The 26,865-nt window shown below is 37.1% G+C and overlaps 1 protein-coding gene across 1 annotated transcript in view; it reads right to left on the bottom strand.

The window, feature by feature from the left end:
* Window positions 1-26,865, bottom strand: part of RPGRIP1L (RPGRIP1 like) — a 1,932,928-nt gene that overhangs the window by 826,676 nt on the left and 1,079,387 nt on the right. Inside the window, 1 exon segment of the mRNA XM_044082016.1 lies at window positions 23,900-24,042. Coding sequence (XP_043937951.1) covers window positions 23,900-24,042 — 143 coding nt within the window.

Genomic DNA, 26,865 nt, shown 5'->3' with positions numbered 1-26,865 from the left:
TTATCACCTCATGGTACTCTATACACCAGAGTACTCTAAGGTTCAGTGGTGGGCCAATGCTACTTTCATTATTTATTAATGATCTCACTGATGACCTCCCCTCCTTGAATATCATACTACACTTAGATAACGTCTTACACTTACAAGACAATAAATACCCCTCTGTTCATCAAAATAAGCTACAAGTGTCATTTTCTAACTTATGAAACTGGGTTGAACCTGACATAATGTAATCACCTTCTAATTAACCATAAGAAAACAAATCTTATGCCTTTCTCATCACCTCAAAAACTCCCACAGCTGCCAACTATTAACATCAGAAATAACCACAACAGTAAAATTTCTCTTATTTCTGAATACAGATGCCTAGGATTAAATCTCATTCATTCTCTAAAATTCGGAACTCATACAGAAAAAGTCACAAACATAGTCTCAATCCAAACTCTACTTCCTCCTACAGCCTGTATGTTCATAACTAGAAATGTTTAATTTCCTAAACTAGAATATGAAGTACCTCTTCTTTCCCTACTCTCAGCTTAAAATACATTAAGATGACCGATCACAGAGAATAACATTTGCAGGTTTGCACTCCTTGCTGACAACAGATCCGATGAATGTAGCATGGTTTAGAGGCTAAAAAGACTTCCAGTCTCTGAAAGGGAAACCTACTTCCTAGGTACTATTAAACACACAATTTTAAATAGTAACTATTGCATACAAGAATAACTTTACTTTTTTTAAGATGTGCACGGGGTAAGGCTATTACTTAATCAGACCCTCTTATAAAACAGCACCTGTAGAATGTGCATTCTCCTGACCAAGCCCTGCATTAAGGAACAGATTCCCAAATTAATTAAGAGAAATGGATTAATTCACTGTGTTCAAAGCTAATCTTGTACAAAAACGTGTAGAAAGAATCTGCCTGTTGATACTTGACTGATAACGGCTCACCTCATCATCCTAGTTCCAGCATGCCATTATCCTGAAATTTAAATTTGAAAATATACATTCTGTATATATTATAAATGGTTTACTATCAAAATGTGGAAAATCAAAACATGTTTCCACATGTGGATCAAATTTGTTTTCTGAATTTGGTAATACAGAATTACCAAAATGTCAGAAATGGTAACAGAATCAACATTCGGACACAGAAAGTTCCAGTGTCAAAAATCTATATTACCAGCAATGTTTCTGCAGGGGGCAAGCACCCCCTGCACCCCCACACCCCCTTTTTATTATATATTCCAACTCTGAGATTGCATTACATTGAGGAAAAGGGTAAATTTCCTGATGCCCACTGTAGTGCAATCTGTTATCAGAACATCAACCCTATATTAGAGAATGCACACTACTATTCGCTAATGTGGATTTGAACATTCTCAGAACGGCATTATGGAAACTGGAAAACACACATTCCACCATCCCAGTTTCATATAAGTGCTGTTCCACGTTTTAATAGTATACCATTATAAATATTTAATTTTTAAGTCTCTTTAAACTGTTTTAAACAAATTAGTTTCTATATATACTTTGAACATATTAATTTGAACCAAACACCTATTGTGCTACAATTGGGCGGCCACGGTGGTGCAGTGGTTAGCGTTGCCGCCTCACAGCAAGAGGTTCTCCGGTTTGATTCTCGGCTGGGGTGCCGCAGAGTCTGCATGTCCTCCCTGTGGTCGCGTGGGTTTCTTCCGGGTGCTCCAGTTTCCTCCCACATCCCAAAGACATGCTGTAGGTGGAATGGACACACTAAATTGGCCCTAGGTGTGAGTGCATGCGTGTGTGTGCCTTCTGTGGAAGGTTGGGCGCCGGGCTGGCATCCTGACACTGTAAAACTCCACTGCCAATCATGAGCGGACAGGTGATCCGCTGTGGTGACCTCTAAATGGGCAAAAGCCGAAAGAAGAAGACCTATTGTGCTACACTACTAATGTGTATGCCCATGTATATTCATGTTTTCTTCTTCTACTGTACATTTGGGTCATATCTTTAAAATGTCTTTGACCAGCCCACCTATCCAGTTACTAAATAGTAAATAAATAACTGACTGATATATGCATATGCAATAGGTGTAGGCCCAGGACCTCACTGAGGGTTTGTAGGTGAGTGACTCCAGTGTGTACCACTTTCCATTATATAAGGAGTTCCTCCATCTCCAGACATCTAGTTTCATCTTATTTCCTCAGATCATATCAGGACTTCTACTTCTGGGGTCATAGCAAGTCCTCTTAGAACTACTGTGAAAAGGATTTTATTTACTACTTTTGGTTCTATAGAAAGAAGGAACTGGAAACCGATTCTAGACATTTACAAATTCAACTTTTTATACATCCCAAAATTCAGAATGCTATCTCTGCAAACCCTCTTTCCTCTCTTTTCCTCTGAAGCATTCCTGGTCACACTAGACATTAAAGATGATTACCTTCATATCCCCATTCACAGAAGCTACAGTCCTTATTAAAGTTTTTTTTTTTTGCTTTGGGATTTCATTTCCATCTACTTTTTTGTCCTTTGGTCCTTCGGCTTCCCATAGTGTCTTCACTAAGTGCCTTGCTCATTACAGGCTTCAGGACATACACATATACTTCTGCCTGGATTATTGCCTTATGTCAACACCTACTAACAAAAACACTGTAGCAGCATAACATTTCTCCATGACTCTTCTCAATAATCTAGGTTTCAGATTAAATATAAATGAATCATCCTTGGTACCTTCTTAGAAATTAGTTTTCTGGGATTCCTTCTGGACAGCTATCTGATGACAGCCATTCTCCCTCAAGCAAAATCTGAGTTTGCACCACTACCGCTTTCTCAGTCTTTTGCAACAGACAATGTCCACTGCAAGAGAAATCATGAGTTTTAGGTTTTTATGACCACTTTCATCCTTATCATTCCATTTGCTAAGATTCAGATGAGAACGACATTGAGCCAAACATTCTCATCCTCTGTCTTTTTCAATTCCTGTCCACAGCTTTGTGAAGAAAGAGCACCTTTAGTGGTCCAATCATGTCTAACACAATCCAGAAGAGATCTCACATTGTTAACCCAGTCACAGTCTGTGGCTACAGATGTCTCAGATGTTTGATTGGAGTGTGTTTTTCAAGGTGTAAAAGTTCAAAGTTTCTAGGACCCGCAGCACAAAGGCACATAACACCTAAAGGAAATGATGGCCCTAATAAATGCCTTGAAAGTCCTAAATCAACTTTGCTCTCTAGTAACTCTGTTAGTGATCACAGACAACATCAAAGTGATGTAGGGCTTAAACTAACAAGAGAAAGATAATAGCCCTTTTGCTAACTAGACACAATTGCCTAGGACATAGCAGTTCAGCACAACATACCCCTACAAGCAACATACATTAGGGAAGAGCAAGAACTATAACATAATCTTTGAGCAGGTCCAGGACATATCCTTACAAGTGGATAATACAGCCAAGGGTCTTCCTGTAGATAATCCACCAGTGAGGAACTCTCCAAACAGATAATTCAGTCTCCTATCAAAATAGGCAATTACAGCAATTCTGTTCAATAACACCTTACAAAAAGTCCTGAGAAAAAAAAGATACATTTTTAATCACATCGACAGAGATGTTTCTTTGTACCTTTCTCCTTTTCCTCCAATTTTCGAAGAACTTTCAAGATCAGGAAGGACTTTTCAAATATATTACTGCTAACTTCCTTTTGGCCCAAACTGCATTACTTCTGTTTTCTCTTGCAACTTGTCAGGGGCAATTAAGAAAACCTTTCACAGACAGTGGACATATTGACACAGGACAATGGATATTTGATTGGTTACAATGATCAAAATCCCAATTTAACTGTATGGGTTATAGGCGTTTGATCCCTTTAGGCAGATTTTTTTTTTTGAGGATATGCAGCAAGTGTTAAAATAGGCAAAACATATATTGCTACGAAATCTTTCTTAGTCAGATGAAAGGGCCCATCTCAAATGCCTCCACCTCCCGGTTCTCACTACATGTGCAATTTGTTCTATTCTGGACTAGAATTTGCTGCAACAAAGGTACATCTCTTGGCCATTTCAATTTGCCTGACATTGGATCGCTTGTTTTTTTTCTTTTTCTCAAGCCAACGATTTTGAAAAAGTGTATTCTGCATGTCAGTCCATCAAGAAAGAAGGCGGATACATCTGGGGACTTGAACTTTGTTCTGAAGAAGGAAACTGTTTAAACCTGTGTACAGTTCATTTCCAAAGTTTTTAACTTGGAAGATTGCCCTGGTGGGAACTTTGACTTCTGCTAGCTGGATATCTGACATGCAAGCCCTTGTCTTTATTTGGCCTTTATCTTTCAGAAAGAAAGGGTTGGTTTCAAAACCAACTCTTCCTTTATGCTTAAACTTGTCTGAGAATTCACTGTCAGTCAGTTTATCTGTCAACCTGTTTTCTATCCTGACATGCCACATGAAAAAAAATAGTGATTTTAGATTGCCTAGATGCCCACAGATAGCTGAGATATTATTATGAACAAACAAGAGTTTAAGAAATCAAATCAACTCTTAGGTTCATAGCTGTTTACTAGGCTACCAACCACATGGGCCTTTTTAAGCCTAGCCATGTATCCCAAATCTCTGACAAGTTCTGATACCCCTGCTAAGTGTAAGGATGGGCCTGAAAAGTGACCCATTTACAGGTCTCTGTGCTATGGTGGCAAAAAAGATCCCTAATGATCTAAACAAATTGTTTCTAGATGGCTTTCCTATGCTATAAAATTCTGCTATTCTAACAATTGTAAAAATCACTTAAACAATATCAAGGCTCATTCTATCAGGGCAGTACCTACTTCTGAGTTCTCATGGAAAGTGCTAGATTTTTAATCTATTCTGAAAACAGATACTTGGTCATGTCTTCATTTTTTCATCAAAGCTTTCAAGTTAGATGCTATTTGCAGAGCTAGAGCAGACTTCATTAGAGCTGTCCTTCAGGGAATCCTGGATTACAGTCCTTCTGTATCTACCCCTTCTTCCTGAGCTTTAGCAGTCATCCCATACTGTAGTAGCTACTATTACCGTGATCCAGTGAAGAACATAATAGAGTTGTGTTGTTTCCTTATCATACTGGCAGATGTTCCTGAGCTTTAGCAGTCATCCCATACTGCAGTAGCTACTATTACAGTGATCCAGTGAAGAACATAATAGAGTTGTGTTGTTTCCTTATACTGGCAGATGTTCCGTTGAAACACTGTTGAAATACTTGCACCCACCCGCATCCCCTAATTTTTCTTCCATGGCTGGGGTGGAACACCCTTCTATTTTGCTCTTCTGCCATGTCTTTACTGAGAGCTTTAGGCATCATTCTCACCAGTTTGGGCAAGAAATGTCTTAGGACATGCCTTAACATCCTCTAATAGTAAGGATGGATGTATTGCAGGTGATGAAGGAGCCTGAGGCTTTGTGGATTGCCAGACATATGCTACTCTTGGCATGATACATTCCACACTGCAATGGCTATTCAAATATCTACCTTTACAATAAGTAAATGTGAGTTTTATATCCATGAGGTTTGGGGATAGGCTAGATGATATATAATTCAGCAAAAATTTCTGAGTGCAACATTATTATAATATTTACCAAGCAGGATGCAAGAGCTCCTTTTCTGCTTTAAACTGCATAGCTGTGCCAGTTCAATGTACATAAGTTCCTACACTATGTTCTGGTCCTAAGGCTTTCAAGGAACATGTGAAAATGAAATTTTTATATATATATATATATATATATATATATATATAAAGTATAGCTGAACTCTTTTATTGTTCAATACTACAATGGATAATACAGTTCTACATGGGAATACATATTTTGTCTTAACACAGTTAGTTAAAACAGCTGAAAAAGACATTAAATATTGTATAGCTTAGGATAAATTCTATTACAATGACAAGTGGAACTGTGTGAAATGTAACACAGAGTAATAACACAGTAATTAATTCCAAATACTTGATATGCACAGTATTATACTTTTCATACTTATCATTGCAAATGTGTACAGCTATAATAGTTAACATGTATAGTGGCTAACAGACATATAAAAGGAGTATAGCTTGTATATCTAAGAAGTTTATAAAAAAAAAAAAGAAAAAAATAGATTTTTATAGATCAGACATTAAGAGTAACAAAACTATTTACATGGTTCACTCGGGTCATGTTGCTTAAGTAAGGCTGAGTGAGAATATTACAGTTATGACAGTTAATAAAAAAATAATTTACACAGCTGTACCAAAATGTACTAATCTGATGTGATTTCTGGGCCTACATCTGTTGTCATTCATTAAATTACTTAGTAGAATTAGTAAAATGGATAGTAAAATGTACACATATTAAAATAAAGATACGCTCAAGGCTTCCGTACCTATCCCCCATTAATCTTGGAATTTTAACTCCTGATGCTTCCTCTTGGCCAAAATAAACTCCTCTGAATGGAGTGCCTGCAGCATACGCCAGCACTGAGTGATTGTTGGGGTGTTTGCATCTTTCCAGTGATGAGTGCTGGCCTTCTTAGCAGTTAGGATTAGGATTTGCAGAAATCTGGGGATTCTTGTGTCAAGCAGAAATCATATCTCTTCCATTTCTGGAGGTAAGGAATATATCCTACCTTCTTTAAACCAGAAAGTCTCCTAAAAGGGTTGTGTCTTGTGAAGTGCCCATATTGTATGTAAGCGAGATACTGCCACTGCTTCTTGTTGACATCTCCAACACTGACAGTATAATGTAAGAGCTCATTTATGGAGCAAGTCTGTCGTAATGAAAAGTTGATGTAAGTATTTTAACGCAATTAACATCCACCTATGGGATTCAATGAGAGTCCATGAGGTCTTACGAATTCTCATAAGGTTTATCATCTTTAGTGACAAAATTATTTTTTCAGTGGTTTCTTTTAAAGTCTTCAGTTAGGTAATAATTGCGAGGGAAAACTGAATAATGATTGAAATTCTCAAAATAGTAATTACAGCAGCATCTCTTTTGACCAAAATCAAATTCAGAATTACAGACTTCAACTCCATTAAATGACGAACAGCAGCCTGCTGGATAAGCATAAAGAATTACCTGATCACAATAATATGATTTGATAGTTTGGTAAAGAGCATTTAGTAAATAGGGTGGAGAGCTGTTTTTGGCCCTCTAAAGAATAAAGTTGAAAAAATGCCTTTTTTAGTCACAGAAAAATAGGGAAAACTGGGAAAATATTTATACAGAGAGAGGATGCATTTCAAAATGAAAAAAATAAGTATATTCAGAGCTTTGCTCAGAGCATGTATTTTAATATGGTGGAAATGCCTTGAAATATTTTGTATATATCACAAAGTCTCAGTAGAGGGGCATATGTCATTTATTCCCCTGGCCCTTGCACATAATAAAGAATATTATGCCAAGTATGAGATGGTAGGACTGAGAGTGGAGGAGAACTTTAGGGTAGGAAAAATGGCACCTTGTAATGACAGCATCCGTGAAGGAGGGGAACCTGGAGTATATAGTATCTCTTAGCGTAATATGCTGACATATCAGGTGTTAATAAAGTGTGAAGTCTAATCCTGCCCTGATCACCTGAACAATAACAAAGAAATAAGTTTCCCTTGGGTAAACAAGGCAACCACAGAAATTTTAGTAGATGCTAATCCAATTTCTTTAAAGCCGCTGCAGGGATATACATTAGGAGTCCCTGTAAAATGTAAAAAAGATTAGGCTAGAGTAGCATTGTAATTAATTGCAGTTTAATTTCAAAGGATACAGACCACTCAGTCCATTCTTTTAAAGTGCTAGCCACTATTAAATGGATCTTTTGCATGTTTAAATTTCTCATATCTAAAGGGTAGGAGCCAAAAGACAACCTAGATAAGTAAACTATGGAGAATTGACAGTTGTAGTTATCCAGCGGCAATGAGGTATTGAACACAAAAAAGGTGGGTTTTGTAGGATTTACTTTATAACCTGAAATGTATGCACCAGACCACCAGGAGGGAATGCTAAAGGTCAATTAACAGCACTTACAGATCATCTGCAAATAACATGACCTCATTGTACTGATGCAGATCAAGGAACTCACCCTCTAAATTTTGAAGTTCTTCTTGAAGGAGAACTACTAAAGGCTCTATTGCTAATATAAAAAAGTGGAGCTAATGGTCAGTCTTGTCTTATTCCCATAGCTAAGAGGAAATGTCTGAATCCATTAGGTCTTATTTTTAATGTGGAAAAACAGCCCATTGCTTGAATTAAGTAGACAAGTGAAGGAGGGAAAGCAAACACATTCACCATTTGATGTAGATAATGCCTGCTACCAATGTTAAAAGCTTTTTTGTCGGCTACAGACAACAGTTCTGAAGGGATATTCTGGATTTTTCAAGTTCTGCCTACTAAACCGCACTCAGTTTCTTTATTTATTTTCATAAGGAGGATCTAACTTTGACAAAGCCAACCCAATGTAAGTGGACTAATTAGGGAAGTAGAGATGCTGCTGTTATTGAGTATAGCCCTGTAAAATCTTACTGTCCATGTTTATAAGAGAAAGTGGCCTGTAATATTCTGGTTTGGATGTGCCTTTTCCTGTGTTTAGTATGGGAAGTACCTGAGAATACGTCCATGATGGAGGATTAGTTTCCCATCTAATGCTAAAGCACATGCTTTCCAAAGACAAGAGTTATCATAGATAACTCAGCTTTGAGTCCATCTGGGCCCAATGCTTTGTTTACTTTTAAATGTTTGCTAGCCATCATGATTTCTGATTTGCTTACTGTATGCTGAAGGGATACCCTCCAAAAATGTATTGATAAAGCTTTCCAACAAATTCCAGAAAGTCACTTAGGACTTTCATAAATCTGTATTTGTACTGTCTCTTGGGAAAGACCAGAAATGGACCTCTAGAACCAAATTTGTTTTTCTGAGCTAGCCTAGTAGAAAGCTAAGGGGAAATCTCAAAGTATTTTTAACCACAGATTGTCAAGGGATATTTCAGTTTGCCTATTTTGGATTTCCTGCTTTATCTTTAAGCTGAACATATGACATCTGTGAACTTTATCTTAAATTAGCAGATGTTGTTGTGTCTTTCGGCTTTTCCCGGTTAGGGGTCGCCACAGCGGAACTCCGGTCCGCTAATGATTGGCAGTAGATTTTTATGTGCCGAGTTGCCAGCTCTGGCACACAACCTTCAACGAAGGTATGCCCATTCACGCATGTCTCCACACAGAAAACTCTAGCTGAGAATCGAACAGGACGTCTTACTGTGAGGCGACAACGCTACCGCAGCACCACCACCGCAGTATCTTAAATTAGCAGATACTAATTCCCTATATCTTGTCTGTAGAGGATTAAGTTCACTATTATAGTGCTTCCAGAGACCATTAGCCCATATCCTTAGTTTTGCTTTGTATGCATCCAATGACATGCGTGGTTGGTATTCTCCACACACCCACATGGTCCTGATGAAAATCTTGGGTGGTTCCAGACACCTGAAGCAAGCAATCCATGCATTTGGTATAGTATGAATACATCCCTGAGATTTTGGAAAGAGGCGGAACTAAATTGGGTAAGTGATTCAGAATACATCATGGTTCAAATATGGACAAGGGGTTACCTCATATGTTGAGAGCAAATTTAGAAACTCTTCGTCTACACAGAACCTATTAATATAACTGAATGCCTTGTGTCTTAAGGAATAATATGTAAAACTGAGGATTTCTTGGGTAAATATAAAGTCCCATATCAATAACCATCATATCAGTTGCCTAAGATTTTAAACATTTTGTGGGTAGGGGTAATCTTAGGTACCTTTGGTATTGATGTAGCCATTTCTACCATGAGACAGTTAAAATCCCCCATTAAAACTAGCTTTCCTTTTTTTCCTGAATATAAGATAGAATTTGCCATACATATGTTAAGCTTATTGTGATGTAGAGATATATATGATCTAAGGTTAAAACTCTGATCATCACCCAAACTATGATACCCACCACTTTTCCTCCAAGCAGAGAGTTTGCTTCCAATATAGTGCACCCTTTCCTTTCTAGAAATGCACCCCTTTTCTGTTTATCAGTCAGATGTGAGGATGAAATTATTAAGTCATAACTCCAGCCTTAAAACTTTTTTGTGCTCTTGGAGAGACAAATGAGTTTCTTGTAATGCTGTAAGACTTTGGGTGTTCAGCCTAATCCATGTTCAGAGCCTAAAGAGTAAATTCCATTTATGTTAATGTTTAAGATTTTCATTTGGTGTAGTGGCCTAGCATCTATCTATATATAAAAGATCCCCTATGCTTAAATGGAGTAGTGATAGTCAATGACCATCTCTTAATGTGAATTAAATTAAAAAACAATGACCCTTGGTGAACCATTCATTCACGAAAATTGATTTATAATCCAGACACAGGAATGCTTTTTTCATAATTTAAATCAATCTGTTCTTTCACTTTCATTTTCCTTGCAATGAATTCAACCACGTCTCAGTCTTTGTAGGTAGTACTAAAGAATGCATATTTGTAAATGGGTGATTGAATGTTCCACACTAGACAGAACAAAATTTGAATTATAAAACCATAGTTGTCACCAACTCAGCAGATCAGAGACTGCTCAACAAACACTCCTGATGATTAGAATAAGCAGGCTAATCAGTTCAATAAAATGTTCACGTTTCTGATATTCAATGGCTTCTTTAAATGCCATTTGTCGACTGCCCTTTGTGTCTTATGCATAACTGTCACTGCATTTATTATTTTTAATTGGCGTCTTCTGGGACGGTCCAACAGCCAGCTAGAACAAACAGTATAATATATTAAATAAAACTACTTTACTTCATGCTTAATGATACCGTGTGTAGGGCAGCAGCACTACTTGTAATCTTCATTAATATAAGGAAATGTATTATTCCCAAACTACCATCATGAATACTATTTATTTTGACATGGTTCGAACTTGTTTGCCTCGGGCTATTTATTAAGCAGGTTAGCTGTCTACTTAGTTGACACTTGTAATCTATGACCCAGGGTCTGTAGAAAAGCAGGACTGTGCCCAACAGTATCATGTCAGAGACAATAATGTACACATCATAATGGAATACAGAGGCAAAATATTTTGTAAGCACACTCAGAATATATTATTTGCATACAAGTGATAATGAAATATATCAGATTTTAAATCTGCTAAATGTTTTGCATGCTGTTTTGTAGCTACTGATATTATGCTGTAGCACAATACAGGGGCTTAATAGCAACGAATGCTTAACAATACTTTGTTAACTGCGTTTCATACATCAGAAAGACGTTTAACACAATTGTTAGGTTTTTGTATTTGGAGTATAGCTGTGGTACTCTTTATACTATTATGGACATTATTTACAAATGATAAATTACAATTTCAAGCAGTGTAGCCAATTCTGTTTCAATTTCATTGGAAACTTATTTTTGAATTGCAAATGTTTGCCTGATGTCTAATAACAAGTATCACTCATGTCTGCCATGTGCTTGAAGCATCTGCATTTTTTTATAAGGTAGATGTTTAGCTTTGTTTTACATATTGTAAATGTTTGATGACATCTGATTTCTTGTAGATTCATTCTACAAAGTGGGATAAATTTGAAAAAGGTTATTTTATCTACTGCAATTGCAAATGGGAGACATCAGACTGCATCAGATTTTTTTAGAGTGGATAATGTATTGATGGTCTAGTGGACAAATTTGCTTACAGTGGTAAACAATACCAAAGACTGATAAGAGTTACTTTAGCAGCAGGACAGTCCTGCTGCTGCTCGGTATCCAGTGTGATTTAAACACCATTTCACATTGATGGGTTCTATGATCTGGCTACAGGTGCATTGTCATATTTTATTTTCTGCAGATCACAGTAGGTAGTTGTTAATACTATAACTGAGTATTAATAGAAAACTGTATTCATGTTTGGGATCAATACATGTCTGGCCAGTGCATTTTACCTTCTGGTACCAGAAGCTGATAATTTGTTATTAATTTAACACAACATATACTTTATAATTTATATTAGTCTTAAACAAAAGATTTACAGAATTGTAGCAGACAGGGCCATCTGCTCATTAGTACAATAATATCCTCTAGTCAGCAGCTACCTTTCCTTCTTTTTGCCTCCCAGAATTGGATAAAGGTTGGTCACCCAGCACAAGCAAATTTCATTTCACACTCTGTGCCCTCTCCACCTGCAATTCCCCTCTCTGGGTAGCCCAAGTGCTAAGTTGTGACACACCATCTCTAACCCTCTTATCTTTTGCCTCTCCTGTATTTATCTTGGCCCTTTACTGCCTAAAACATACTGGGGTCAATCACACACACTGGTGACACCAGTAAACTAACTATATTTCTGAATTGCTATTAAATCTCATTTAGAAGCCTTAACGCACAATACATTTGTGCTTCTTAATAAATTTATTATGTCAGATTAAATGATTGTGGGACAGAGACAGGGAGTGTAGTCTTAAACTTAGCTATACTAAAAGGTACGAGATAAAATCTTCTGTCTGTTCACTTGGATGTCACAATGGAAGACAGTCTGATTGTTATATACAATACTTTTGGAATGTAACTGTAGTATTGCAGAGGGGAGGCAGACTATGATTCACTGCCTGACATAAGGGAGAACTGTATACCTCCCAATCCCCCACCCCTACCTATCTACATAGTGTACCATGTTCTCAGGCAATAGAGCCAATCCTGGCATTGATGACTGCACATGGAGCTGGAGATGGAAGCAGTCTGTAACCATAGTCCTCATAAGATCATTACAGTGTTCCTGGACTTCATGTCCATACAGAACACCTAGCAGTTCTGAATGACATCATCAGGAATACTACAAAAATGTCAGTTAGCTCCATAATGGACTGGACAGCCACAGAATGCACCTGGATGATAGTGCAGTACATTTGCTGATTAATCCTGAACTCTACCTGAATAGCAGCAGCCATCCACAGTAAGTAGCACTGCTGGATACCACTACAAGACCGAGGATTATATCTTCACATGAAGTGCACTCCTCATCCGCAACAGTTCCATGGTAGCACTACAGGTGCATGAAACCACATTGCCCCATCACGGAGGACTGGCCTATGCTATATAGCCTCAGGTTCATTTGTGAAAAAGGCTGCATCTTTACTATGTACTGCAGCTGGATGTCTATCCAGAATAGAGACAAACAGTCCCACTGAGACATGTGACTGTGATTCAGGGATTTCTGTATTACTGTCATCTTCTTCTTCATGAGTGCCAGCATATGCCTACTGTACTGCACAGCCTCTACACTTGTAATTGCAGCAGTGGACTGCCAGTGAATACACAAAAATGTCATACTGGAGTAAGAAGTACCTATGATATCACTGTAATGCTGTTCCATTCATGCTATGGTTGATCTTGGAAGATGTGTACCATGCAGTCATAGCCTACACCCACTGCTGTTCTGACATGTCTGGATAACAGATATTACTATGAAAAAATAAACAGTGTACACTGTGGTCAACTTACTGTATATAAACTGAACTGATAGTATAACCTTAGATAACCAGATTTATCATTCATGAAGACACAAGTGGCTTGTTCAATCCTGATGTCAGTATTAATCCCTACAGGAATTATTGTGATTCCTCTTTTGAAAATTGTGAAGTTGAGAATGCTTATTGTTTATTGCTGACTGACAAAGTTAGTAGTAAAAGCAACTATATACCTCCTTTCACTAATGAAACAGTTAAATATTTCTCTAATATGGTAAATTATTCTATACAAGAGATTTTTAAGCAAACAAATAACATTGTGTATAATTTAACAAAAAATGAATGGGAGGTGTTAAAAGGTATGAGAAATAGAAATGATATTATTTTTAAACCTTCAGATAAGGGTAATAAATTAGTTGTTATGACTGCTGAACAGTATTACAAAATGTGTATGAATAATCTTAACAATGGTGAGGTATATAGAGTTGCAGTATGGAAAGAATATGAAATAGCATTGTCAGCTTATAATGAATTAATACAAAGGGGATACAGATTGGGATATTTTACTAAGAAAGATGTGGAGAAGAAAATTTCTATAGATAAATGCTCTATGGCTAAATTTTACTGTCTCCCTAAGTTACATAAAAATAGGAATAACCCCCCAGGTTGCCCCATAGTTTCCGCATGTAATTATTTTCTTCACAATATTGGAAGTGTGTTGCATGAACAATTATTATTAAAAGTGGTAAGGTTGTCCTCTTATATTAAAGACACCTTTGATTTTTTAGACAGGGTGAGTAAAATTCAATGGAATGAAAACAGATACTGGATAGTGATAGATGTTAAAAATGTATATACTAACATCTCACATGAATTAGGTATTGAGGCTGTTAGGTTCCATTTGGGAGATACCCCACTAACCCATTTTATAATGGATTTAGTACAGTTTTGTCTCAAAAATATTTTTTTTTGAGTTTAATGGTACTTTGTACCAACAAATTAAGGGAACAGCGATGGGAGTACTTTTTGTCCAATGTACGCAAATCTATTTATGGGGTATTTTGAGCTACAATTTCTTTATAGAATGGAGTTCTTTAGAAGTCATGTAGTAGAATACTACCGATACATAGATGATTTAATCTTTCTATGTGAAGGTGGAAGGTCTAGTGTAAATAAATGTATTCATGATTTAGATCATAATACTTTTGGAATCAAATTTGATGATGCACAATGTGGGGAAAGAGTAACATTTTTAGATGTGAATTTGGTGACAGAAGAAGGCAAGATTGTTACTTCTGTTCATTATAAATTTGAGGGAGTAAATAATTTTATATAAGGTACAAGTTGCCATCCTTCCCATTTAATATCTGCCCTTCCTTATAATGAATTGCTACGCATTTCAAGGTTAACAACTGATAGTAGAAAAAAGGAGGGAGAAATAGAAAAAATATGTAATAAATTTAAAAACAGAGGTTATAGTGTAAAAAGTGTTGAGCAAGCTAAGAATAGACATGTTAGGAAGTCAAGATAAAAGATTAGTAGAGTATAAAGGCAGACCAGATAGGAATAAAAATAATAAGCCAGTGGATAAAATATTTTTTGTCACTACATATGGGGTCTATACTGAACAGCTGGTTAAAATAGTTATGACCCATTGGAACTATTTAATACAGGATCCCTTTCTGAGAGAATTATTGCCTCAAAGACCTATGGAGTCATATAAACGGGGGAAAAGTATTAAAGATATGTTAGTGCATGCTCAGTTTAATTTTCCTGCAACAAGGTTGAGTAAACCCATATCAGATCTCAGTTTCCGAGCTTGTGGCCACTGTAGTATATGTAGTCACACAGTATGTACTTTTGATAATATAAATGGACAGAAATTTGCTTTGTGTAACAGCTATAATTGTTTGACAGAAGGAATTATTTATGTGCTTAAATGTGAATGTAATTTATTTTATATAGGGGAATCAAAACAGAGTTTTCGTGTCAGATTTTTAGAACATTTAAGAAATATTAGAAATGAGAAGGTGGAAAGCCCATTAGGATTACATTTTAAAACGTATCATAACAGTAACGGGAGTAAATTAAAGGGTATTGTTTTGGAAAAAGTGTATTGTGAAAGGGGTATGTGTTTAAAAAGTAAATTACAATATAAAGAAGCACTTTTTTATTTAAAAATTTCACACCCTGTACACTATTGGGTTAAATAGAGACCTTAATTGGAAATGGCTCTTGTAATGAGTTGTTCTTAATTGTTTTATTGACTATGTTTTAGTATATAAATGAAGTTGAAAATTGGTATGGTTGTATTCTGTTAAAGGCATTTGCCGATGCGCTAGAGAGAAGTAAAGTTTGTGCTTTACAGCTGTTACTACAATAAATTTTTTGTCTTTGGATCTACTGGCTGAGTCATTTTTTGGAACTGGATATACGTTTGTGGTCATCTACAGGATATCACTATACCTGAACATCACATACTCTAGGCAGGTCATATCATCTCCATAAGAATTGCAAGGCATATGCAAGGAGAAATTGTTCTGATAACATTAGCTACCATGTTTCCACTTCAATACATATGCACGTGATGGTGCATGGACTCATTTTTTTATTGCTAGGCTTAGCTAAACTAAATACTTGGACAAGGTTTGCAAACTTCAGGGTGGTAGACAGCTTACCACATACTTCGACAAATCACCATTCCTAAGAAAACTACTTCCAAAGTTTACAAATTAGCTTTTCAAAGATGGAGTTGTTATAATGTTCTAACTATGCAACTGTATACTAATTTGTGATGCACAAACACAAATAAAGCCAAGTGTGATTAATGTCTATAAATCACTTCATTTTGCTCCAGAACAACTGCAGGATAAAATGCATTTTTTTTCTTGGGCTCACCTCTTACGTGCCATAGCTGCACACTTATGCAAAGGACCCATCTTTACGCAGACTGCACTTCTGTGCAGTAGCAGTCTTCATTAACTATGATTCAGAAATTATGTTTTAGGTATGATTCACAGCTATCTTGATAATCCTTTCAAAAGTGCCCTCATTTTCTGACAATACTCTTATGTTCTTGTCTATATGGCAACATCTGCAACTGCTCAAAATATATTATCAGCATGGTGTGTGAAGAATAGAAAGGTAATGCCTTAATACTATGGGGGCATTTCACACCATCCTTTGTATGTCTGTCAGTTGTTAGTGACAATAATGCTGTATTCTTCAAAATAAAATTTAATCATGGGACCACTTCTGCTCCTGGTACTTTTAAAATTTCTCTAAAATAAACTGCCTACTCCTAAGTGAAATATTGGCAAGCTTCAAATCTCCACAATGCCCATTTAACTCTACTTAATATATAGAAACATACACCTGTGCCAGGTAGACATGAGTAGAACAGCATATCCCTTTGTGAAACTTTAATATCAACAAACTTTAAAATAAAGAGATTACTGGATAAAAGCAATAAGAGCAATACAAAGAATAAAAGAGCCCACGCCATTAAATTAAAGTAGGTGCTTCATTAAACTAAGCCAAGTTTGAGGTGAAAAGGTGAAACTCAGGAGCACAACAGAACAATGCACTGAGCTGATTATAAATGTTGTTACCAACACCAAAGCTGAAGATATAGCTAGCCTACTGGCTGATAAAGTCAGCTCAAACTTTACACACCTCTCTGCCGGCCTCAACTGTCTATCTCACATGAAATATCTGAAACCGACTCAGCCCTTATTAGGCAAGTCATTCAGTAAGATGCCCCTTTTGTCAAATGTCTGTCCAGGCATATGAAACATCTGGAATGCCCACAGAGATACCCTTCAAAAGGATACAAGGCCTAAATAATATATCCTACATGGACTACCTCAAATCCGTATTGCTATAGTCATTCTCTTACAGATTTGCTAAGCTATGACCTGTATGTAGCATACAAGGCATTATCTGACCCATATCCGAAGAACTTCCTTCACATCTTCAAGTCAAACAGTATCTGTAAATACTTGATACAAGGACATAAACCTCTTCTGCAATACTAACAGAACAGTTTGGAGGGCAATTATATCTTGTAGAGGATACCGCTACTCTAGAACAGACTCTCCTATTCATGTAACACAAGGCTCGTCCCTGACCCATTAAGTCTTATCATTTACCAGTGGATGGAAAATAGTAAATGTACCCAAGGACTGCCACTATACTACTAATGGACAGAGAGAAGTTCTAAATGCTTTACCAGTTCATGGCTCCCCTCCAAATAACTATGTTTTGATCTCTGTTTCAAAAATATCATCCCTGGAAACCATTCTAGATAACCTAAGAAACTACCCCTTAACTAAACTATTTTCCTTCTGAAGGGATGCAAACTGCTGAAATGAGAATAGGTATTGCTAATTGTTGGTTTCTGGCATAAGTTGGAGTCAAACCCACTATCTCTGTTTGTGATTGTAACATTTAAATTTTTAGCTGACGCAGTACTGGTTTGAGATGTAAACTTTAAAAATCAGTTGTATTGTTAATAAAATCTAAACATTTTGATGCCTCTATCTGTAAAATAAAAGTGTCATCCAGGTATACAATGTAAGTTATGCAAAATTTGTAAAATTAAAATTTAAAAATATTGTTTTTCTCCCATGTTGACATTACAAATTTGCAAGTATTGGTGCACAACAAGCATCCATAGCTACCCTTCTTATTTGCTTATATATGTTGCCTTCAAAATATATAGTGTTGTTGTCTAAAACCAAACTCATCAAACCAACAAAAAGGTTGATTTATTTAATAGTTAAGACGTTAAGCTTCAATAATGCCTCAATGAACATTTCTGTCCCAGTTTCTTGTACAATATGTATGAATGACGCTACCAGTGGTCACAAAGGTTCAATTATCTTGCCAAGTCATTATCCAATTGATCCATCCATCCATAACCCATTTTTCCCATTTTTGCACAGGCAGTGTAAACCTCGGCTTTAGATGATTGTCACTATTGAAGTCATTATCCAATCTCAGTCTAAAAATTCCAGGAATTTCTTAACATTGGGATAGCTACCTTAAACATGGGTTTTAACAGTCTAAGAATATAAACAACAAGGGTCTAGGTCTTGGATCACTATGCTGCAATGGGCCTATATTACTTCCGTGAAGGACATCTCCATCGAATCCCTATCCAATTACATGACTACATCAAATGCTGCATTCAGCGAATGATCACTACATAGAAGTTTTTCCCTGGGAAAGTAACTAGAAATGAATGATCACTTTAAAAACTAACTTGTTATCGTACTGAGAGGCTGCAAACGTAGCATACAACTCAGCCTCTATAGGGCAAGAAATCCTGACAATTGTTAAAATAACTAGAGGAACAGCTCCAGACAGCAAAAGTTTTCATTTTACAGCGATCGTTCATTGTGGTTACCATAGAAATGAACCATAACGAATGATCGCTTTAAAAACTAAGTTATTATCATACAGAGACGCTGCAAAGTAGGAGGAACCATAGCATACAACTCAGCCTCTTAGCACAAGAAATCCGAGCTTTTTTTTAAATATTCCTCTTGCAAACTTAGAAAGTTGATCGAATAGCAGGTTTTGCGTTAGCATTAATTTTCGGAAGGGTGTAAAATCTGAAACTGAAAAGTCTGTTATTATTTTCTAATGTCATGCACTGCTGACTTGTGAGCAACAGACCAAAACTGTGAGGCAAAAATCTGGGGATTCTGTGATAGGACCTCAAAACCACAACTTAGTTGACAGTGGTAGCCAAAATAGGACTGCAGTTGTAGACATACAAGATATTTAAGCGAAAAAGGACACCGTGGGTGGGAATGTGAGTGACGTTGAAAAGTGGGCGTGAATTAGGTTAGTTGCAGTGTGGACCCAAATTTTAAACCCTGGGATTGTTCCTTTAAGATCAGACAGCTACCTCTTATATGCCACTTTTGCCTGGCTTTATATTTAGCATGTTTACTTAAGACCCAATTTTTTTTATGCATTACTGGATAGTGTATTTTTTTATGTGCTTTATGTTTTGTGTGCTCAGTGTTTTACTTGATTTGTAATTATTGTTAGTAATTAGCACACAAGTAAAACTGAAGTTGAATGCATTTTTTTTCTCCCTTGCACAACCTATCTTCAGTCTTTTAATTGATGAAAGAGAATTCACCAAAATAGCCACTGCTGCCTGGAACAATTTACCACAAGATGGCTGAACCAGCAGTATTTATCACACTTTCACAGAAAAACTATCTGACAACCTACAGGAATCATCCAAGTGCAAATGCTTGCAGGACAATAACTACATCAAAAATGAATAACTGCAACTTAGGATATTTTCACCAGCTGAAGTACTGCATGGTTTGCAATGACACTGATTTGGAAGCATTTACTTTGAAAACAGACAGTACAGATAATGTAACTGGGCTATGTTTAGGGTGCAAGGTTTGTGACTGACAAGCTAATGGATATCTCTCAACCCTTCATCACCAAAATGAGGAGCACTACCTCTTATAACTTAAAACAAACTGGTAAAATGTGGAACACTTACTAATCGCTAACTAGGACACTCACAGCATAGTTAATAACCATTTCTTCTTACTTAAAAAAGTGTTCTTCTGATGGATTACTATGCTGATTCAGTATTAGTTACAAGTATTTCTTAAAAATATTCTTAACAAATGAATGTGTGCCGAGCCCCTTCAATGTGGAACATACAATTTTTAAGACTCAAAATGAGGAACATTTTTCATAATGAGGGCAGTTGAAAGGTATGCCCTAATGTAAATTAGAGAAAGGGTGACATGTACATCACTACTCTGGAGAATGAACGTTCTCCACAAGGATGTTAATGTGCAGGCAATGCCTACTCAAAAATTAGTCCACCACTTCATGGCAGTATATTAAGCAGCTCTGGAGCTCAAACTGTAACAAAGCTAATGGATGCCATTATTTTACGCTCACTAAGCAGCTCTTTTGCTGTTTGGCAAGTGTAAAATTAAAACAAACAAAAATACAGAAGTGTGTGAGTGTATGCATGCATGAAAGTAGCAGTGAGTGTGTTCGTGTTTTACGCTCGCTAACCAGCGCTTTTGCTGCTTTGCAACTGTAAAATTAAAACAAATGGATAATAACAAAAAATAGAAATATGTGTCTGAGTGTGTTTGTTTCTGCAGTTTGTGTATGGGTACTTGTGTGCGTGAAAGCAGAAGAGAGTGAGAGTGAGAGTGAGAGTGTGTGTGTGTGTGTGTGTGTGTGTGTGTGTGTGTGTGTGTGTGTGTGCGCGTGCATGTGTGAGAGAGAGAGATTAAGTGATACAGCAGTGGTTACAAGTTATTTAAAATTAGAGGTATGCATACCTATCACTCTCTTAGCTCAAAAAATCTGGATAAAGCCTAAAATAATGTGGGTAAAGGCTCAAATATAGGGACATATTTTAAATATTGCAATTATACAACTAGGAAGTTTCTATAACAGGATTTATGTTAACATGCATTTTCTGAAGGATACGAAAGTCTGAAACTCAAATATAATTCATTATTTAGTGACATCAAGCCCCAATGATTTGTCAGCAAACCACAAATTTTATGAGGAATAGACTAAGAAAAAAAAATCTAAACATTCTGGGAAATTTTGGATAGATAAGAGGTATGAAACTTGTAATGGTTGACTTCATTAACTGAGTGTAATCATGTGTGTTTTAAATGTACTTCTTAATGTTTGTGTGTGTGTGTGTGTGTGTGTGTGTGTGCAAAAAACACTTACCAAACTTATATTTTGGATGTAAAGTACTTCCTCCAACAACAGTTATATATACTTCAGCAAATCTGAAACATTAGGCAGATGAACTATTTTACATAAAAAATATATAAATATATATATATATGTGTGTGTGTGTGTGTGTGTGTATATATATATATATATATATATATATATATATATATATATATATATATGTATATACATATATTTATATGTATACATATACACACAGTGAAAGCAAACACAAAGCAAATTAACAGACAGGCCATTCTCTAAGCACAATAATGTCCTCCAGGGTGTTTGTTATTGTACACCCTTCCTGGGGTATAGAGGCCCTCCACCAGTAGTGTCAGGCCTCAGAACACCCCTGGCTGGGCGTTATTTACACAATAACACACACCCTAGAGGGTGTTACTGCCTACAACCCAAATGTGTGATTGTGGCATTTTGCCATGAATGACAAACTGCAATATCTCAGCAATGTTTCTTTTCATAGATGGTATGATCTCAGAGTTGGCATATACAAGTAGCAGAGTTGTCTAGGGGGAGAGCTCCCCATGTTTGGGGGAGGTGAAAGGAGCTTGCCTCTGCAAAAATGTTTTTGGGTGAATTTGTCAGCTCATCTGGGCTTGCAGTGGAATGTTTCTGACATTTTGTGTGTGAGCTGACCCCAAAAAAGTTTCACTAAGAAGCCTTAAGTTTATATTTGCAAGCACTGTATTTACTTTTTTCGTTTAAATAAGTTTCATTGATTTACTTTCATGCCATCATCATCATCAATCCCCTTTTTCCATTTTCTACACTGGATCAGGGTGTTGTGTCAGTTGTTGCCATGTATCTCGATCCAATGCCACTTTCCTAACTTTACTGTTAATCATGCCTGACTGTTTCAGGTTTTCTCTCACAGAATCCGGCCATCACTTTGCTGGATGCCCTCATTTCATCTTGCCTTCTTCCAGTCTGTCCCAAATCATCGTCACTACATTATCTTCTGCTTTCTTGCACATGTGCCTGAATCACCACAATTTCTTCCTATTGAATCTTCCTCCAACTGGAGCTACTTGGGCTTCTGCACCGATGCCCTTATTTCTTGTTCTGTCCCACAGTGTGCATCCTACCATCCATCTCAGGCACTTATCTTCATCACCTCTAGCTTCCTCAATTGCTGCGCCTTCACTGCCTAGGTTTCTGTACCATATAGTAGTACTGGTTGCACCACTGTTTTATACAACTTACTTTTCAGCTTCTTTAGTATTCTTCTGTCACACACTAACCTTGACACACTGTGCCAGTTCATTGCAGCCCCTCTGATTCTAGCATTGACCTCCTCATTCAGATTTCCCTTCTCCTCTGCTACCCACACCAGATCCTTGAAGCTGTGAAATCTGATTCAGTATTTTCCCTTCTCAGTTCTCAGCTTCTTCTTCTTTCCCCCATTAATTGCATATTATCTGTACTTAGTTTCATCCCACTTGCCTTCAGCTTTACATTCCATTACCCTATCATTTGCTGAAGTACTTGATCAGAGTCTGCCTGTAATGCTGCAGTGTCTGCGTACAGCAACTCTGTTGATATGTCGAACCCCCAACCTGTTTGTTAATGTAGTCCAATGGACTCAGAGATGAAGCCCGATGCACATTCACTCCCATTAGGAACTCCTCTATGAGACGAAACAGTGTTCATTAAGGTCTTACCATTCTATTAATCATTACTATTTCTATTTTGGCATTTCCCCCTTCCAACAGCCTAATGATCATCACCCCTGCTGACCAATGGACCTATTCATTACCAGAGTGAGAGTCAGCAGGGAGGGGCAATCATTCAGGCAGCTATTAGGGGTGGTTCATCATTTTGTTTTGTTTTATATGTTAACTCTAACTCACCACACGGACTCAGTTAAGTACTGGTGTGTGTGTGTGTGTGTGTGTGTGTGTGTGTGTGTGTGTGTGTGTGTGTGTGTGTGTGTTTGTGTGCGCATGCGCGCGCGCGAGCGTGTGTGTGTGTGTATGTATTGTGCAATGGGCATGGGCAAGTGTATGTTTGTGTGTACTGTGCAGTGGGCATGGGCGAACCACAGGGGCTGCCCCCTCAATTCCAGAAGGAGTGCTCCAGCCAAACAGCCCTGCCTCATGAGAATCAAGAGTGGTGGGTTTTCCAGCAGGGAAACTGCAGGGACTCTGTGTGCCACCACGTACATGCAACCTCCTGGGAAAGGTAAGTGGGCATGACCCTTCACCCCCTCCCTGCCTGGTTCCTCCAGTGCCAGAGCCACTAATCAAACCCTGGTTGCTAGGATCACATTAATGGTTCCATCTCTCTGCAACAAGTTGCCAGGGTACCATTTGCCATTAATATTACTTTTCCCCCATACAGAACCATAAACACATGCTTTTTTTTCTCTCTTCCTGTAACTTACAAGCAAAATTACCTCCTGCAATTTTGCTGCTTAAAAATGCATTACAATAATGCTTTTTTATTGATTACAGCAACAGTGTGTTTAAAGTTCAACAATTCACTCTTACTTATCAACATTTTAGCCATTCATTTAATTGTATATCTCCTATGCTGTACTGCATTCTGTTTTATCCATTTCTTCTAGCATGTGTTTGAAAGTACATCCATTTCGGTTGTCTGTAAGAAACAAAATATTGTAAGACTGTACTACATTGCTTAACTGAGAAGTGTACATATCAGTTTACCTGCTCTGAGTCTTTAACATTAGAAATCATGTAGCCACGAGCTTTTACCCGCTCCTTGTAAAGTCGGATAGCTTGATCCATAGGGACTCGTAGCCGTATCCAGTATTCTACTACTCCAAAATTACGTACGTCTCCACTGACCCCTAAAATACAAGTCAGAATGCACCAACAGTCCAGTGAATACAATAAACATATCTTCAACAACAGACTGACAGTTGTAAGATTTATTTTTTACTGTATTTTCATGTATTATGAAGGCAAGATATTTCAACACAATACATTAAACAGTTTTGCAAACTTAAGACTTTTTCTATTAAAATACTGCACTCAAAAATATGTGCATTTTATTTTGCATGCACCCCCCCGATTCCTTTTTGATAACTGTGATGACCACGCCCTGACCCAGCTATCAAGGAGCCTCAATCCTCACCACTAACACCAGGGAGGGCGTCTCATATAAGAGGAAAGGATAACAAATACACACAGTAAAGTATAATTTCCCTTAAGTGCACACAGAATCACAGTCAGTCTGGGGCTGGTTGCTCCCTTGCTCTCCAGTTCCCCAATAAGACTCCCCACTGGCGGAGCTATAGGGTCCAGATCTTAGCCTAGCTGGCAAGCTAACCTCCAGTACCCTCTCTGTCCCACCAGTGTTTTGTGTCCCTGCTCAGGTAGCTGACACACCACACACACTTTGAGATAAATATTTATACAACTTCACAGACACTCCTGAGAAAGACTGACACAGATTCCGACCCTTTATCCACACTATACGGTAGTAATTTCTGCCACTACCAGCTAATATGTATCAGCTACCCAAAGGCCCTTAAAAGGGTGTCCAATTATTACTGTGCAATTTTATTATCCAATTGGTAATGTGACTATTCAGTCTAAGACTTTTTAGAGTGGCTTATTACAATAAACTCTATAAATATGCAATGTACTCTAGAGTTTACTTATCTCTACACAAACCAGCCACAGGTAAAGGTTTTAAAAAATATTTAATAATAAATAATTAAAAACACAAGACAATACTACTACACCACAGTGATATCCAAGAGTTCAGAGATCACGCAGAAACTTAAAACAATACAGTAGGAAAGTTCCGATATAACAGAAAAACACTTGTCTAACTTTCTTTTAAGTTCCTAGCTATTATTACAAGAAAACATACTTCTAAGACACTACTTACATAAAACAACAGGCAGAGTGCTGATAAGTGGGATATCAAGATCAAAATGCTCACAGTCTTTCTCTGAACAATAGCTTTTAAGCTCACTAACAAACATCTTTGCTAGGCCCTCCAAAATTACATCAGTTTGACACAGGTTTTCCCAGTATACACATTACATCATTTTGACACTTAGTCTGGAGTTCCCAAGCCAACAAACTGCATTATTTAGCAATCTAACACCTGTTCAGGAAACTACAACAATAAAAGACATTTCACATGTACACTTAATTATTCCTTAAGTTAAGACAATAGAAAAAATGTGTTCAGCCAGCCACTTCGGCTTCACTATTTAGATAATTTTAACTTCAAAGAACATTTGAAATGCTTGGCTTAGTTTTCCTTACAGCAGATGGCCATGTTGCAACAATCTTGAAGTTCACATTTTCCAGTATTTTCTTTCATTTAAGATACAAGGCTATATTTTACATTTATTTATACAAATGATAGAATTATGTATCAAATTCTATTTGACTAGGCTGGCAGCCTTCGCCCATCTTCCCCCAATCTTCACAATAACTATGCATGTGAGTGCCTCACCTTCCTTCCATTTTTCTCCTCCCCTATCATGTATTCTTACAGTGAAACTAAAACATGTCAACCAATGCAAGCAGTTCAACAGCAGATTAAATCTAATAAGTGAGACTTTTTGAACTGCTAGTCTGCTGGCCAGCAGTTCACATACAAGGAGTAACCTGTTCTTTTTCACATTTTCCTGCAATAGGTATAACCATACATGAAGACACATCAGTTTTCATTTCACCCATATTATGTAGTGTGCAGGTTCTTGTTAACTCAAAGCCTCTGCCAGTGATCTTCCCACAAAAGCCATCAATGAACACCAAGGAAAAACAGTCAACAGGGCAGTAAGTTCTTTACAGCATCCCTGTCCTTTGAGCAATCTTTGTCCACTTCCAAATCCTGGTGACTTGCACTACTAGTAGAAATCTAATGACTACCACAATGGATGCTTTTATAACAAAATCTTTTGTTCTGATTTGGTAGCTGATTTACTTTAGTATCCAATTCACTCACTCTCTATCTACCTACCAGATCAGAAATTACTCTGAAAACAAAAACTCATGCAGATTAGCCAAAACATTATCACAAGCCTAGTAGTTTCCAAGTAATTATGTGCATCCTATTTTGGCAACGGTTATTCAGTTATTTAACCTCACTGTATAAAAGTCTATTTTTCTGCTGTCAAATAGGGTCAAGTTGCAGGGCTGCAATTGACCAGAATCACAGTAAAATTCCTCAGGTTGATGCTATTAATGGCTACAGTTCCTACCCATCTTCCAAACACAAAAGGAGTTACATTGCCGGGCTACAGCAAACAAAAACTGTAGAATATAACAGAACGGTAATAGAATAGAAAAGAATAAACATGATAAAATGAATGACTTTGCAGAATGACTGCTGCCAGCATAAGAGAGAGAGACTAGTTACAAAGTAGTGCAATAGACATAGCGTGTAAAGAGAAGAATGGATAAGGAAGGGGGTATTAATAATAGTGGAAAAAATTATAATTAGGAAGAGACCGGTGAGTAAGGAGGCATTATTAAATGGAAGATCGTTGGAGAAGTTTGCAGAAAGGGATTTAGTTTAAGAGGTAAAAGTTAAGTTTATAGTTGGAAGAGAGAGTAAGCTGGAGAATTCTAGGATGATACAGTGCAGACGGCATTAAAGGGAAAGAATGGAATTAAAGGAAACAAAGATGTGGTATATGAATACC

Source organism: Protopterus annectens, chromosome 8.part1 (genome assembly GCF_019279795.1).
Source record: "Protopterus annectens isolate FY-2018-M chromosome 8.part1, PAN1.0, whole genome shotgun sequence".
Lineage (NCBI taxonomy): Eukaryota > Metazoa > Chordata > Ceratodontiformes > Protopteridae > Protopterus > Protopterus annectens.
This window is presented reverse-complemented; position numbering and strand designations above follow the sequence as displayed.